The sequence below is a fragment of the Tupaia chinensis genome, unplaced genomic scaffold, assembly GCF_000334495.1.
Source record: "Tupaia chinensis unplaced genomic scaffold, TupChi_1.0 Scaffold140218_1, whole genome shotgun sequence".
Taxonomy (NCBI): domain Eukaryota; kingdom Metazoa; phylum Chordata; class Mammalia; order Scandentia; family Tupaiidae; genus Tupaia; species Tupaia belangeri.
The window spans coordinates 103,583-121,764 of NW_006200097.1; the positions used below are offsets into that span (position 1 = coordinate 103,583).

The 18,182-nt window shown below is 39.0% G+C and overlaps 1 protein-coding gene across 6 annotated transcripts in view; it reads left to right on the plus strand.

Moving 5' to 3' along the window:
- DEUP1 (deuterosome assembly protein 1) overlaps window positions 1-18,182 on the plus strand; it is a 95,987-nt gene that overhangs the window by 67,473 nt on the left and 10,332 nt on the right. For all 6 annotated transcript variants that reach the window (XM_006162547.3, XM_006162548.3, XM_006162549.3 and 3 more), the window contains one exon: window positions 14,468-14,664. In XM_006162547.3, coding sequence (XP_006162609.1) covers window positions 14,468-14,664 — 197 coding nt within the window. The remainder of the gene's footprint in view (window positions 1-14,467; window positions 14,665-18,182) is intronic.

The following is an 18,182-nucleotide window of genomic DNA, read 5'->3' on the forward strand; positions in this document are numbered from 1 at the left end:
TTTTTTTGAGAGAGAGATTTTTGCTGTAGGGCACATGTGCTTGCTGGAAAGACAGAGAGACAGAAAGTGAGAAATCATCCCAGGGCAGGAGGTGGGGGATGGCCATGCCACAATCCCTTCTCCTCCACTGTCCTCCAAGGATCTTGGGCACACACACACACATGTACCCAGTATGAGTTTTAAGCCATCAGGTCTGGGACTCAAATTGTGGTTTACCACATGGGAGTCCAGTAACATAATCATTACACCATCTGCTAGTCCCGAAGAGTGAAGACCTTTTAAAATCCTGTTCTTGGTAGCTAATGAAAAATCAAGTTTATCATGAAAGTATTAATGATCTTGTACTAAGTTTGTATTTATTAATTTTTCTTTGATTTAAGAAGGTTATGAGACCACCCTATAGCAAAAATTTCTCTAAAAAAAATAAAGAAAGAAAATTATGATAGGGGCAGCCTATAGCCTAGTTGTCAAGGGGGGCAGGATCCCACATGGCCAACTGCAATTCAAATCTTGGTCTCAGAGGCTTGAAAACCACATTAGGTGGGTGTGTACATATGCCCAAAGTTCCAACAGGAGAGAGAATAGAAAAGAGACTGTAGCATGACCATTCCCCCATTGCACGTTGCTTTCTCCCTCTCCCTCTCTCTGTCCTTCTCTGGTGAGTACACACACCCTCTGGTAAAAGTAAAAAGAAAAAAAAAAAGAAGAAGAAAAGAAAGGAAAGGAAAAGAAAACGAAAGGAAGAAAGAGAAAGACGTAATGAAATTCGAATTCTGAATCTGTGGTAGTTTTGAAGAAGAATCGTTTGCTTTTCACTATCTGTGTGCTAAATGAAATAGCAGCATAAAAAACTAGTACCTTCACAACGATTAAAACATCCATTTACACACTGAAAACTAACCATAAAACATGACTGAAAGCCATTAACATCTTTCTATAGAAATATTTTGTTAGTCTGATTATTATTTTGAATATACATAACTAAAAAGGAAAATTGTACAGACAAAATACTATTATAACAGACATAATTTCCAATAATTCAATTGCCTTCATCCTAGTCAGTCCAAGTATACAAGCACCAGGGGATTTTGCCATTTCAAAAATAAAGAAATAGGGACCGGCAGATGGCATAATGTTACGTCTCTAGACTCCCTCATAGTCGACTGCAGTTTGAGTCCCAGACCCAGTGGCTTGAAACTCATGCTAGGTGCGTGTGCGTGTGTTCCCAAAATCCTGAGAGGAAAATGGAGGAAAGGGATTGTGGTGTGGCTATCCACCCTAGGGGGTAATTTCTTGCTTTCTGTCTCTCTGTTTCTCTCCGTCTCTCTGGCGAACGCATGCACCCTATAGCAAAAACCTCTCCCAATGTGCCCCAAAAAAAAAACTCTCTAAAAAAAAAAAAAAAAAAAAAAAAAAAAGAATAAAGAAATGGATTGAAACTGTAGAACTCCAAAATTTTGAAAGAAACAAGAACTGAGTAACAGGTCTATAAAATAACTCATTAAAAAATACATGGGTTGGGACCAGCAGTTAGCATAATGGCTATGTCACTGGACTCCCATGTAGTCGAACGCGGTTCGAGTCCCTTAAACTCATGCCAGGCGCATGTGCGTGCGTGCCCAAGATCCTGAGAAGAGAATGGAGGAGAAGGGCTTGTGGCGTGGCCATCCCCCCGGGGGCTGATTTCTCACTTTCTGTCTTTCTGTCTCTCTGTCTTTCTGGCTAATGCACGCACCCTATAGCAAAAACCTCTCAAAACAAAAAACAAAACAAACAAACAAAAAAATGGGTCTAGGCCAGCCCCATAGCATTGGTTAGTCACTATAGAGAGAAAGCCAGATCACACATGTTCAATCAGGATCCAAGTCCTGATCTCACTGGCTTGAGAAACATGCTAGGTATGTATGTGTGCATGCTCATGATCCCAACAGGAGGCAGGATTGGGGCAAAAAAAAAAAAAAAAAAGGATTTCAGCATGATCAGTCCCCATTGGGGTTGTGTTCTCTCTCTCTGTCTCTCTCTCTCTGTCTGTCTCTTCTGCATGCACATGTTACCTCTGGCATAAAAAAAGAGAAGAAATACAGAGGTAGATTTAATTAATGAATGTATACTTTTGCATGATAGCTATCTAGTGGGGAATATATATTCCTGAAATCACTAGAAAAGTATTCAAGCAAAACATAAAATTAGAGAACTCCACAAAAGGTTGTTGTCAAGGAAAATGGAATTTGCTCTTAAATATAAAACACGTAAGTATATTACCTGTGTAATTATTTCAGGTCATGTTCACAACACTTATTTAATTATAATACATTCAGAAAATTCTAAGGTTTTGAAAAAGCATTACTATCATTCTTAATTAAACCAACACTGGGCCAAAAATAGTCATATATGAAATCTAATTTTATAGAAAAAAGTCTTGAGTAAAAGTTTAATTGAATTGTAAACCACTGGCAATGCTATATTTTGACTAGTAAATGTCTGATTAGGAGAGAAATTTTGAATCTTATCTATGACCTTTTCAACCATACTGGTTTATAAGAATTTTTTCTTTTTTTTTGGGGGGGGGAGGTTTTTGCTATAGGGTACATGCGCTCACCAGACAGACAGAGAGAGACAGATAGAGATAGAAAGTGAGAAATCACCCCCTGGGGGGATGGCCACGCCGCAACCCCTTCTCCTCCATTCTCCTCTCAGGATCTTGGGCACACACACACACACGCCCCCGACCTGAGTTTTAAGCCACTGGGTCCGGGACTCAAACCGCAGTTGACTACGTGGGAATCCAGCGACATAGCCATTACGCTAACTGCTGGTTCCCAAGAATTTTTCCTTTTGAAAGACAAAAATTTTATAAGATTCTGCCACCTTTATATTTATTGAAAATCCACTCTAGGGACCAGTAGGTGGCATGGTGGTTAAGGCGCTGGACACTCCCACATGGCCGACCATGGTTCAAGTCCCGGACCTGGTGGCTTGCTTTCTCACTTTCCCTCTCTCTCTCTCTCTGTATCTAACTCTCTGGTCAAATTTAAAAATAAATAAATAAATAAATAAATAAATAAATGGATAAATAAATAATTTTAAAAAAATAAAATCCACTCAAATTGTAAAACAAGCAGTTCTATCTTTTTTAAAAACAAAAGACTACAGATTGCACTTTTATTTTCACTACTATCTCTTAAAAAGTAATTGTTGAGAAATCCTAAAGGCATGGACCTAACAAGTACACAAATACTTTCAACCCTCTTTTTTTTTTTTTTTTTTTTTTGAGAGGTTTTCGCTATAGGGCGCGTGCGCTTGCCAGACAGAGAGAGAGAGACAGAGAGACAGAAAGCGAGAAATCACCCCCTAGGGGGGATGGTCACGCCACAGTCCCTTCTCCTCCATTCTCCTCTCAGGATCTTGGGCACGCACGTACATGCGCCCGGCGTGAGTTTTAAGCCACCGGGTCCGGGACACAAACCGCAGTCGACTACGTGGGAGTCCAGCAACATAGCCATTACACTAACTGCTGGTCCCCACAACCCTCTTTTTCAAAGAGCATCTTGGTCAATAGACTCAGAAGCATATAACCCTCCCTATATTATATTGTTCTGTGGAAAAATTTGCCTTCCTGGTACATTTTTTTCCATTCCAACATGAAAACTTTCCCTAACTCATTAGACAATAAACAGAAAATGTAATAAGTAGACTTAACCTTTGAAACAAATAAAAGGAAATAACTATTTTCATTCCTAAAATATATACATTACTAGACTGCTTACATATAAATATATATATATATATATATATATATATATGCACTGGGGTGCGAGCCTATATAAATGGTTCTTAAAGGCTTAAATTTAGGAGCTTCAAAAAGAAATTTCTAAGCTTTAATTATTTATAGTCTTATAGACTTTGAACCACAGATATTTGTAGCTTCAAATAAGATGTCATACTCAAATTATGCTTTTTGTGATAAAATATTACCCTTTTGTAACAGAGAATGAGACTGTTTAATCAGTAGCTACACAATTCATGAAAATTTAAATCATAGGTCTAGAAAGGGCTATATAGTGATTAAGAGCATTTTCATGTGCTTTCAGTATGAGAAAATATCCTGTTGTATTTAAAGTTTGTGAGAAGAAAGTTTAAATACTTCCTTAGAAATCTCTTAAATCACTTTAATTCTAAAAGCCTTGGAAATCTAGTTTTACTCTAAGCCTCTTATTTTGTGAGTTGACATTTTATGTTGCATCCTGAGAATATAATTCAGTGACTCCTACCAGGTAGCAAAACATTAGGACCACATTTTTTAAAAACGGTTGATTACTCAGTCAGCTACAGCTACAGCCCCTTGGAGACACTGCCACTTCTACTGGCAGGGGCCCTGCACACTGCATACTCCCACGCCAGGATCAGGGAACCCTGGTACCCACTCCCAGTGGTTTCTGCCTCCAATAAAGCCACACCACTACATCTAAATACATAGTCTTGATCGCAAAGGGATTCACAGATACCAATGGCACTGATTTCTGCTGAAGAAAATATAGAGTCCACTGAACTGAACCAGAACCAAAGTCAAAGCACACTACTAAATTAACACCATCAGATCCATTTATAAGGAAAAGTCCTTCTCTACAAAAGCTATTCTATAAACCTGGAAGAGGGGTCCCATGGGATGCCCAGATATCAACACAGAGACACAAGAAAATGAGGAAACAAAGAAGCATGAACCCTTGAAGGAACACTGATTCTCCATCTACATACTAAAATGAAAAGGAAATCCAATAAATGCCTGAAAAGGAATTCAAATTAATGTCCTTAAGGAAATTCAATGATATGCAAAAGAATTCAGATAAACAATTCAGTGACATCAGGAAAACAATACAGAACATGAGTGAAAAATTCAACAAAGATATAGCTATCGCAAAAAAAGAACCACATGGCAACCCTAGAGGTGAAGAATTCAGAAAATTAAATTAAAAACACAGTCAAGAACATCAACAGACTAAATAAAGCAGAGCAGATCATTTATGAACTTGAAGACAGAGCTTTTGAAATAACACAGGCAAAAAAAAGAATAAAAGAAAGCTTTTGAGACCTATGAGACACAATTAAGTGAGCAAATATTCACATTATAAGAGTTCAAGATGGAGAAGAGATAGGAAGACACATAGAAAACCTATTTTACAAAATAACAGTTCCAAATTTCCCATGTCTAGAAAGACATGGGGGCCCCCATATTTAGGAAACACAAAAGCTGCCTATACATTCTGAGACATGGTCAAACTGTCAAAAGTCAAAGAAAGAATCCTAAAAACATAGTGAAAAGTGTCAAGTCACATAAAAAAGAATTCTCATCACATTAATAGATTTAGCAACAGAAACTTTACAGAGCAGAAACATTTGGGCTAGAAACATTTCTAGCCCAAAATACCCAGCTATCCTTCAGAATTTAAAGAGAAATAAATTATTTCCCAGATAAGCAAAAATTGAGAAAATTCATCACTACTAGTCTAGCTTTTCAAGAAATACTTAAGGGAGTCCTACATCCAGAAACTGAAAGAAGTTAAATACAATCATGACAACAAACAAGCAGATATGAAACTCACTGGTAGAGCTGCCACAAAAATAAGAAAGAGGATAGAACTAAACCCTAGCACTATAGAAAAATCAGCAAATGTCAAAGATAATAAAAGAAGAAACAAAGGAAACAGAACAACAACAAAATGCCAAGTCTGCACCTAACAATAAAAATCTTGAATGTAAAGGGATTAAATTCCCCATTCAAAAGGAATAGGTCTCTATGCTGTCTACAAGAAACTCACCTCCTCGGGAACCAGCAGTTAGCGTAATGGTTATGTCGCTGGACTCCCACATAGTCGACTGCGGTTCGCGTCCCGGACCCGGTGGCTTAAAACTCATGCCGGGCGCGTGTGTGTGCATGCCCAAGATCCCGAGAGGAGAATGGAGGAGAAGGGATTGCGGCGTGACCATCCCCCCTGGGGGGTGATTTCTCGCTTTCTGTCTCTATGTGTCTCTCTGTCTGTCTGGCGAGCGCACGCGCCCTACAGTGAAAATCTCTCCAAAAAAAAAAAGAAAAAAGAAAAAGAAAAAGAAACTCACCTCCTCTGTAAAGACATGCATAGACTGAGAGTGAAGGGATGGAAATAGTCCATGCAAAGAGAAAAAAAAAAAAAAAAAGTAACCAGGAGTTGCTATACTGATTTTAGATTAAAAAAAGAAAAAGCCTTCATGTCAAAAACTGTCAAAACAGACAAAGAAGGTCACTACATAGTGATAAAGGGATCGATTCAGCAAGAGGATATCACAATTGTAAATATATATGAACCCAATACTGGAGCACCAAAATATTACTAAACCTAAAGGAAGAGATATAGTCCAATACAATAGTAGGTGGAGATTTCAACACCTCATTCTGTTTTGAATAGATCATTCAGACAGAAAATCAACAAAGAAACATTGGAATTCAACTGCACTGTAAACCAAATGGACCTGAATTTCAGAGTATTGCACCCAAAAGCTGAAAATACATATTCTTCTGATCAGTACATAGAATGTTCTCAAGGATAGACTATATTTTCAGCCACAAAACAACTTGAACTTTAAAAAAAAAAACAAAAACAGAAATCACATCAATTATCCTTTCTGACTTCATGGAATAAAACTAGAAATCAACAAGAACTCTGGAAAATATACGAATATATGGAAACTAAACAACATGTCCTGAATGAAGCATTAGCCTGAATAGAGTCAGTGAATAAATTAAGGCATTCTAAAATGCCTTCTTTTTTTTTTTTTTTTGAGAGGTTTTTGCTATAGGGTGTGTGTGCTTGCCAGACAGACAGAGAGAGACAGAGAGACAGAAAGCGAGAAATCACCCCCCAGGGGTGATGGCCATGCTGCAATTCCTTTTCCTCCATTCTCCTCTCAGGATCTTGGGCACACACACACACATGCCCAGCGTGAGTTTTAAGCCACTGGGTCTGGGACGCGAACCGCGGTCGACTACGTGGGAGTCCAGCGACATAGCCATTACGCTAACTGCTGGTTCCCTAAAATGTCTTGAAGCAAACGAAAACAGAAACACAAAATACCAAGACCTAAGGGATGAATCAAAAGAAGTACTAAGAGCGAAATTTTACAGCAATAAATGACTATGTCAATAAAAAGAAAAAAGAAAGGTATGGGACCAGCAGATGGCATAATGGCTATGTTACTGGACTCCCATGTAGTCGACCATGGTTCGAGTCCCGGACTCAGTGGCTTAAACTCACTTGTGCATGTGTGCCCAAGATCCCAGAGGAGAATGGAGGAGAAGGAATTGCAGTGTGGCCATCCCCCCTGGGGGGTGATTTTTCACCTTCTATCTCCCTGTCTCTCTCTGTCTTTTTGGTGAGCACACGTGCCCTATAGAAGAAAACCCTCCAAAAAAACTCAAAAAGATGTGAATTAAACAACTTAATGATGCATCTCAAGGAAAAACAATTACAAAATTTATGTGGAATCAAAAAAGACCTCGTATAACCAAGGCAATATTGTACCAAAAAAATAAAATAGGATGCATCTCACTATCCAAATTTAGAGTATATTACAAAGCAGTGGTTGTTAAAACAGCACACTATTGGCACAAAAATAGACACATAGACTGGGGCTGGCAGGTGGCATAGTAGTTAAGGGTGCTAGACTCCCACATGGCCAACCACAATTCAAGTCCCAGACCAGGCGACTTGCTTTCTCATTTTCCCTCTCTCTCTCTCTCTCTCTCTCTCTCTCTCACTCTCTTGCTCTGTCCCCCTCTGGTCAAATTAAAATAAATAAAATAAAATAATTATTATTTTTTAAAATAGACACATAGAGCAATGTTATGGCCATTCCCCTTCGGGGGTGATTTTTCACTTTCTCTCTCTCTCTGTCTCTCTCCAGTGAACACATGTGCCCTAAGGCAAAAACCTAAGGAAAAAAATAGAGGAATGGATAAAGAAAACATGGAATATATTGGGTTGTCGGAAAAGTCATAACGCATTTTTGGCATAGAAAAACAGAAAACATATGTCATGACTTTTACGACAACCTAATATATACAATGGAATATTATGTGGTCATTTTAAAAAGGATGAAATCCTCACATTTCAGACAACATGGATGAGCCAAGAGGAAATGATGCTAAGTGAAATAAGATAGGCACTGAAAGATAAATACTGCATGTCTGCACCCATCTGTGGAAACTAAAGGATATGATCACATAGTTGGGGAGTGGAATGGCGGATACCAGAATTCAGGAAGGGGACAGGGAGGGGAAGGATAGAGAGAACTTAGCTAACAGATACAAAACTGTAGCTAGATAAAGAGAATGAGTTTTAGAGTACTAAAGCACAGTACAGTCATTATAGTTAATAACTATTTCATGTACATTTCTAAATTTCTAGAAAGAGTTCAGATGTTCATGAGGCAAAGTAATGATAAATGTGGTGATGGATGTGTTTATTGCCTTAATTTGATAATTACACACTGTGTACATTTGTTAAAGAATCACATTGTGCAACTATTGTATGTCAATTAAAAACTATAAATTAGGGGAGCCAAACAGTGGTGTGTTGACAAAGTGTAAGATTCTACAAGGCAATCCCACATGGGATGATTCTGGGTTCCTGGCTCATGTCTAGAGACCTCCCTGAGTACATGAGATAAAGCCTTCCTTATGATCAGGGGCTGGCTGAAGACTGGAGGTGGATCATGGTGTCAAAACTCTCTTGGAAATGCTCTCTCTCTGACTCATGGAAGAAATAAATAAATTTTTTTTTTTCTGGAGAGGTTTTTTGTTATATGGCGCGTGCACTCACCAGAAAGACAGAGAGACAGAGAGATAGAAAGTGAGAAATCACCCCCCAGGGGGGATGGCCATGCCCCAATCCCTTCTCCTCTTGGGATCTTGGGCACACACGTACATGTGCCCGGCGTGAGTTTAAGCCACTGGGTCCGGGACTTGAACTGCGGTCGGCTACATGGGAGTCCAGCGACATAGCCATTATGCTAACTGCTGGTCCCAATAAATAAGTATTTTTAAAGAAATTGAAAATTAATGGGACCAGCAGGTGGTATGGTGGTTAAGGCACTAGACACTCCCACATGGCCGACCATGGTTCAAGTCCTGGACCTGGTGCCTTGCTTTCTCACTTTCTCTCTCTCTCTCTTTGTTCCTCTCTGCTCAAATTTAAATGAATAAGTAAAATTAAATAAGATAATTCTTTTTTTTAAGATAATTCTTTAAAAAGAAAAGAAAAGAAATACTAAGCCCAGCTATAGTAGCATGCATTGTTTGATATTGCTACTTGGTAGGCTTAGGTCATATGGAAGGCCTGAGTTCAATTCCAGTCTACCCTAAAAGCCAGGCAGGTGGTATGTGCCTGTACTCCCAGCTGGAGACTGAGGCAGGAGGACTGTACATGGCAAGACTGAAAGACTCTGATGTATACACACACACATACACACACACGCACACGCACACACACAAACAATAAATAAATTCAAATTTTAAAAAAAACTGTGTGATACTAGCACAACTTAACTGTAAGATCAATAGGCTAGACTAGATCGGGATTAGACCCCAAACTATGTGGATTTAGTAGATTATTTTTTGCATTATTCAACAGTGGGGATGAATGTTTTAATCAACATGTGATAGGAATGGTTGGAATAACTGATTATTGGGCCACCTTGTAGAATGGCGGTGAAAGCAATTGGAACCCACACGGCTTATTACATGGTTTGAGTCTCATACCTGGAGGCTTGAAAAGCACACCCACCAGGCACATGTGCATGCATGCTTAAAATCTGGACAGAGAATAAAGGAGAAGGGATTGCAGTGTGACCATTCCCCAGAGGATGCTTTCTCACTCTCCCTTTCTCTCTCTCTGGCAAGCATATATTCCCCACAGCAAATTTAAAAAAAAGAAAAAGACACCAGGTACATGTGTGTGTAGGCCCAAAATCCCTAAAGGAGGAAGAAATGGAAGAGAAGGGATTGTGGCATGACCATCCCCCATGGGGATACTTTCTTACTTGCTCTCTCTCTCTCTCTCTCTCTCTCTGTCTCCCACAAGTCAACAAACTCTCTGGCAAACTTTCTTTTTAAATTATTGACTTATTGTCTTCTCTCTCCCTTTATACCACAATTAATTTCAAATAAACTAAAGAATTAAATGTAAAATAATGAAATTATAAAATACAGGTGACTATTAAATAGATTTTAAAATGAGAAGAAAACTGAAATATAAAGAAAGTCACACACAAAAAAGAAAGACTGATAGATTTCACTAAATATAATTTTTTTAAAGAAACTTCTCTGGATAAAATGTACAACACAATAAAATTAAACCTCAAAATCACATGAAAAACATTTTCAACTAATTTATGAAACAACAGATTATTATACCTAATGTTTAAAAAATTATTATTTAAAATTAGTAAGAAAAACACAAATACCCTAATGGCAAAAATAAGCAAAGAATGGGACCAGCAGTTAGCATAATGGCTATATCGCTGGACTCCCATGTAGTCTACTGCGGTTCGAGTCCTGGACCTGGCAGCTTAATCTCACGCCAGGCACGTGTGCGTGCATGTGCAAGATCCTGAGAGGAGAGTGGAGGAGAAGGGATTGCGGCGTGGCCATCTTCTTGCTTTCTATCTCTCTGTCTCTCTCTCTCTTTCTGGCGAGCACACATGCCCTATAGCCAAATTAAAAAAAAAAAAAAAAACTCTCAAAAAAAAAAAAAAGAAAAGAACAAAAATAAAAAATTGACAAAAGATGGAGATAGGCACTGAAAGATAAATACTGCATGTCTGCACCCATCTGTGGAAACTAAAGGATATGATCACATAGTTGGGGAGTGGAATGGCGGATACCAGAATTCAGGAAGGGGACAGGGAGGGGAAGGATAGAGAGAACTTAGCTAACAGATACAAAACTGTAGCTAGATAAAGAGAATGAGTTTTAGAGTACTAAAGCACAGTACAGTCATTATAGTTAATAACTATTTCATGTACATTTCTAAATTTCTAGAAAGAGTTCAGATGTTCATGAGGCAAAGTAATGATAAATGTGGTGATGGATGTGTTTATTGCCTTAATTTGATAATTACACACTGTGTACATTTGTTAAAGAATCACATTGTGCAACTATTGTATGTCAATTAAAAACTATAAATTAGGGGAGCCAAACAGTGGTGTGTTGACAAAGTGTAAGATTCTACAAGGCAATCCCACATGGGATGATTCTGGGTTCCTGGCTCATGTCTAGAGACCTCCCTGAGTACATGAGATAAAGCCTTCCTTATGATCAGGGGCTGGCTGAAGACTGGAGGTGGGGCATGGGGTCAAAACTCTCTTGGAAATGCTCTCTCTCTGACTCATGGAAGAAATAAATAAATTTTTTTTTTTCTGGAGAGGTTTTTTGTTATATGGCGCGTGCACTCACCAGAAAGACAGAGAGACAGAGAGATAGAAAGTGAGAAATCACCCCCCAGGGGGGATGGCCATGCCCCAATCCCTTCTCCTCTTGGGATCTTGGGCACACACGTACATGTGCCCGGCGTGAGTTTAAGCCACTGGGTCCGGGACTTGAACTGCGGTCGGCTACATGGGAGTCCAGCGACATAGCCATTATGCTAACTGCTGGTCCCAATAAATAAGTATTTTTAAAGAAATTGAAAATTAATGGGACCAGCAGGTGGTATGGTGGTTAAGGCACTAGACACTCCCACATGGCCGACCATGGTTCAAGTCCTGGACCTGGTGCCTTGCTTTCTCACTTTCTCTCTCTCTCTCTTTGTTCCTCTCTGCTCAAATTTAAATGAATAAGTAAAATTAAATAAGATAATTCTTTTTTTTAAGATAATTCTTTAAAAAGAAAAGAAAAGAAATACTAAGCCCAGCTATAGTAGCATGCATTGTTTGATATTGCTACTTGGTAGGCTTAGGTCATATGGAAGGCCTGAGTTCAATTCCAGTCTACCCTAAAAGCCAGGCAGGTGGTATGTGCCTGTACTCCCAGCTGGAGACTGAGGCAGGAGGACTGTACATGGCAAGACTGAAAGACTCTGATGTATACACACACACATACACACACACGCACACGCACACACACAAACAATAAATAAATTCAAATTTTAAAAAAAACTGTGTGATACTAGCACAACTTAACTGTAAGATCAATAGGCTAGACTAGATCGGGATTAGACCCCAAACTATGTGGATTTAGTAGATTATTTTTTGCATTATTCAACAGTGGGGATGAATGTTTTAATCAACATGTGATAGGAATGGTTGGAATAACTGATTATTGGGCCACCTTGTAGAATGGCGGTGAAAGCAATTGGAACCCACACGGCTTATTACATGGTTTGAGTCTCATACCTGGAGGCTTGAAAAGCACACCCACCAGGCACATGTGCATGCATGCTTAAAATCTGGACAGAGAATAAAGGAGAAGGGATTGCAGTGTGACCATTCCCCAGAGGATGCTTTCTCACTCTCCCTTTCTCTCTCTCTGGCAAGCATATATTCCCCACAGCAAATTTAAAAAAAAGAAAAAGACACCAGGTACATGTGTGTGTAGGCCCAAAATCCCTAAAGGAGGAAGAAATGGAAGAGAAGGGATTGTGGCATGACCATCCCCCATGGGGATACTTTCTTACTTGCTCTCTCTCTCTCTCTCTCTCTCTCTGTCTCCCAGTAGTCAACAAACTCTCTGGCAAACTTTCTTTTTAAATTATTGACTTATTGTCTTCTCTCTCCCTTTATACCACAATTAATTTCAAATAAACTAAAGAATTAAATGTAAAATAATGAAATTATAAAATACAGGTGACTATTAAATAGATTTTAAAATGAGAAGAAAACTGAAATATAAAGAAAGTCACACACAAAAAAGAAAGACTGATAGATTTCACTAAATATAATTTTTTTAAAGAAACTTCTCTGGATAAAATGTACAACACAATAAAATTAAACCTCAAAATCACATGAAAAACATTTTCAACTAATTTATGAAACAACAGATTATTATACCTAATGTTTAAAAAATTATTATTTAAAATTAGTAAGAAAAACACAAATACCCTAATGGCAAAAATAAGCAAAGAATGGGACCAGCAGTTAGCATAATGGCTATATCGCTGGACTCCCATGTAGTCTACTGCGGTTCGAGTCCTGGACCTGGCAGCTTAATCTCACGCCAGGCACGTGTGCGTGCATGTGCAAGATCCTGAGAGGAGAGTGGAGGAGAAGGGATTGCGGCGTGGCCATCTTCTTGCTTTCTATCTCTCTGTCTCTCTCTCTCTTTCTGGCGAGCACACATGCCTCTCTCCTTTTTGGGCGAGCACACATTCCCCAAAACCCAAATAAAAAAAAAAAAAAAAAACTCTCAAAAAAAAAAAAAAGCAAAGAACACAAATAGACAATTGACAAAAGATGGAGTAAAAATGCCAGTAACCATATAAAAATATACTGAACTTCTTTCCAAATAAATAAAAATTTCTATGATGGGGGTCCTCAAAAAGTCCATGGAAAAATTATGAAAAAATTGTGTATGAATTTCAAAATTTTTACACCAAAATCAACTCGAGTTTTTTTTTGAAGTCTTCTCATACTTTGTCTATCAAGTTAGCAAATTTTACACAATGATAATATTAAATGCCTGTGAGTATGATAATATAGGCTGTTTAACACATTGGTGTTTTGAATTTATGAGATTTATGGGGGGGAAGTTAGCACTTTTTATCAAGTCCTCAAAAATATTTGAGGACTCAATTGTCCCATTTCTTGGAACATACCTAAAGAAATTCATTCCAGTGAGAGCCAGTGATATAGAAATAAAAGAAAAAGAAATACAGACCCAGATTTGTGTATAAGGAAATCAATTCAGTCTTACTTATACTTAATTTTGAAAACAAACTAAATATTTAATAATAAAGAAATAGTTAAACACCACATCACTTGACTCAAATGAAAGGGTCTTTTCAACACACATGTTCAAACACACAGAACCTATGCATCACTTAGGCCAGCAGGTGGCATGGTGGTTAAAGTGCTGGATTCCCACATGGTTGACCATGGTTCAAGTCCCACACCCACTGGCTTGAAAATGACAACAAATAAATAGATAAATAGGGGCAGGCAGGTGGCATGGTGATTAGGGTGCTTAACTCCCACATGGGTGACCATGGTTCAAGTCCTAGATCTGACAACTTGCTTTCTCACTTTTCCTCTCTCTCTGTCTTTCTCTGATGAGCGCACATGCCCTGTAGCAAGTTGGGAAATTATAATAATGATAAATAAAATTAAATTAAAATTTTTTTAATTTTTAATTAAATAAACAGATAAATAGTAAAAAGAAAAGAAAATGTGTACCACTTATTAAGGGACAATTTATTTAATGATAGTTTATTTTATTCTCTAGCACATGGACTTCACTAACAGGGAACATTCAAGGCATACATCTATTAACAAACTGGAATATGAGAATGAAAGGCTCCGAAATGATCTTGCAAAACTCCACATCAATGGAAAATCATCATGGACTAGTCAAAATACCCATGAAGAAACAGGAAGATACACCTATCAAAACCAAATAAAAATGGAAAAAAATGAAGATAGGTATGCTGGCTCCATTATAGAAGAACACAGTGTTAGTTTAAAAGCATTTAATTGGGGTCAGCTACGTAGTATGGTGGTTAAAGCAGCTGGATCTCATATGCAACAGCAGATGGCATAATGGTTATGTTACTGGACTCCCACCTAGTTGACTGTAGTTCAAGTCCCAGACCTGAAGGCTTAAAACTCACACTGGGCTTGGGACCAGCAGTTGGCGTAATGGCTATGTCGCTGGACTCCCATGTAGTCAACTGTGGTTCAAGTCCTGGACCCGGAGGCTTAAACTCATGCCAGGTGCATGTGCATGCGTGCCCAAGATCCTGAGAGGAGAATGGAGGAGAAGGTATTGCAGCGTGGCCATCCACCCTGGGGGGTGATTTCTCGCTTTCTGTCTCTGTCTGGCAAGCGCATGCGCCCTATAGCAAAAACCTCTCCAAAAAAAAAAAAAAAACTCACACTGGGCTCATGTGCACATGTGCTCCAAATCCCACGAGGAGACTGGAGGAGAAGAGATTGTAGCATGGCCATCCCTCTGGGGAGTGATTTCTTGCTTTCTGTCTTTCTCTCTCTCTGGCGAGCGCACATGCCCTACAGCAAAAAAATCTCTCCCTAAAAATAAATAAATAAATCTAACTTTATACTCTTAAATTGTTGAAAATTTATTGTTAAAAGATAGTTTAGATCCATTATTTTATAATAAATCTATGTTTCAACAGCTTCTAAAAGATAATAATGAAATAGGTTAAGTGTTAGAGTGCATTTTAGTTCATTAGTCACTTCAGACCACGTTGATAACTGTCATGGCATACAAATAAGTAAATCTTATCTTTTATGTCACGAGAATAGAGAAAACTAGATTTTCATATGCTATATATATATTGTTCAAACAAAATAAAATATAGGAAAATGTCACTTTTTTTTTTTTTGGAGAGGTTTTTGCTACAGGGTGCATGTGCTCGCCAGACAGACAGAGACAGAGAGACAAAAAGCAAATAATCATCCCCCAGGAGGATGGTCACGCCGCAATCCCTTTTCCTCTGTTCTCCTCTCGGGATCTTGGACATACACGCACATGCACCCAGTGTGAGTTTTAAGCCACCAGGTCCGGGACATGAACCGCGGTCGACTACATGGGAGTCCAGCAACATAGCCATTACACTAACTGCTGGTCCCATAGGAAAATGTCACTTCTGACTTACTTTCTAGCGGTGGCAACAAACACAGGAAGAAATCTCTGCGAAGTTTTCCCCATGTGAGAAGTGTATGGAAAATCAGTATCTGCTGCCCATATTATTCTCATGCTCTTAAAATGTCTTAGTTCAAAATTTAAGTAAATATATCGATCATAAAAATAGGCTAATTGATTGTATTTTATTGGGTCGTCAGAAAAGTCATGGATTTTACATAGAAAAACATCATGACTTCTCCGACCACCCAATAATAACAGATTTATGGAGTCAAAACTGTTCAGAGGCTTTTCACTGTTTCTCCAAACTTGGATAATGATCAGCAAAATATAACTAAGTTTCTTTTCTATATGATTTTTCAGAGCCACTTACTTGTCAATTTATCCTGTGTGTTTCCAAGAAAGTAGATGGTATACCATATGCCCCAAACTTATTTGATATCAGATCTATTAATAGTCTATGGTGCTGAGACAGTTAATTAATAGGTCTAGACCCAACCTAAATACAGCTATTGCTCAGAAGCCCAAAATACTTAGCATGAAGAACCTTACATATTGTTTTCATATGATAGAAGTAATAGTTACAACCTTGAAAATTTACTTAACCTTTGTCACTCTCAATTTCCCATATGACAAATAGGACTAATAATTATAGTGTGTTGGCAAGGATTATAGAAGAAAATCCACATAAAATATACAGTTCCAAAAATATTGGCCATTATTACTGATATTATGACTTTTACAAAAGTATTCAAATTTTTAATATTACTATTTAACAACCTTATCATGTCTAAAGTATATTTTGATGACTAGAGAAACAGCTGGGGACCCGCAGGTGGCATAGTGGTTAAGGAGCTAGACCTCCCACATGGTCGACTGCAGTTTGAGTCCCAGACCCAGCAGCTAGAAAATCATGCTGGGCATGTGTGCGTGTGTGCCCAAGATTCTGAGGAGAATGAATAAGAAGCGATTGTAGCATGGCTATCTTCCCTGGGAGGTGATTTCTCACTTTCTCTCTCTCTGTCTCTCTTTCTCTTCAGCAAGCACACATGCCCTATGGCAAAAAGTCTTAAAAAGGCTGAATCTTTTTATCAAAAAAAAAAAAAAAAAACAGGTTTTTGCCTTAGAGCCCATGCACTTGCTGGGGGGAGAAAGAGAGACAGAGAGAGAGAAAGTGAGAAATCACCCCCGAGGGGATGGCCACACCACAATCCCTTTACCTCCATTGTCCTCCCAGGACCTTGGATACGCATGCACATGCACCCAGCATGATTTTCAAGCCACTGGATCTGGGACTCGAACTGCAGCTGATTATATGAGAGTACAACAACATAACCACTACATTGCCTGCTAATCCTAAAACTGCTGAATAAGACGTTTCCTTGAGATAGTTCTGTGGGGTACAGATGAGGCTCATCTTTGTAACTCAGCATATCCAGTTCAACAGGGGGGATAAGTCTGTAAGTCCATGGGACAAGTTAAAAATCTGTCTGTTCCACCTTCTTGTGGGTATAAGACAGCTCGCTCCAACTTTGGCCACCTCAGCTCTGTATATGTTAGAAGGATATTCTAGTGTGAAGTGAGAAGTTGCAGCCACTCAAAAGGGCTGAATCCCTTCTGCAGGTGGTTAAGGATGGGCATGAAGGAAGACTGGCTGCTGCTCCAAGAAAGGGTGAGATGAGAGGTCAGGTGCAGCCGTGGGCGGGGGTGGGGGTGGCACTGCAGCAGCGTGAAGCTGTGTGGGGCCACGCAAGAGATGAGTGAGCCACAGCCAGGGCCACTTCTCTCTGGGTGTGCCTCCACTGACTGGCCAGCGTGGCTGAACACTTGTCCAATGAGGTCTGATCTTGATTTTGGTGTAAGAATATATTTTCTAATATCAAATAGACTTTAAAATGTGCCTCCCTACTGTACGGATTCAGCTGTCCACAAGTCAAATCGTGACTCCCATTTCCTCATTGTGAGAGAAGAGCAGGCCCCTAAAGATACAATGGGGTCTTCCTGTGCCCCTTAGCCAGGCCCCAGTCTGTGTTAAGCACCACCTGGCTGCAGAACACTGCTTCCTGTCCTTGTTCATTGGGAATTAACTTTGACAGTCTTGGATCAAGGTACCAGGTATTGTTATTTAAACAGAAAGACAGTTACTCTACCTTTTATTATTTTTTAAAAGTATTTTTATTGTTTGAGTTGCCCCTTTAATCTCTTTGTCAGGTAGTACTGAATGTGTTAAAAGCGTCTAACAAAAACAAGACAGTAGGGGACACGGGAAGCAACACAAGACGTAAAATGCTCAGCAGGAGACAGTCTTAATAAGCCGTTCGACTACCGCTCCTGC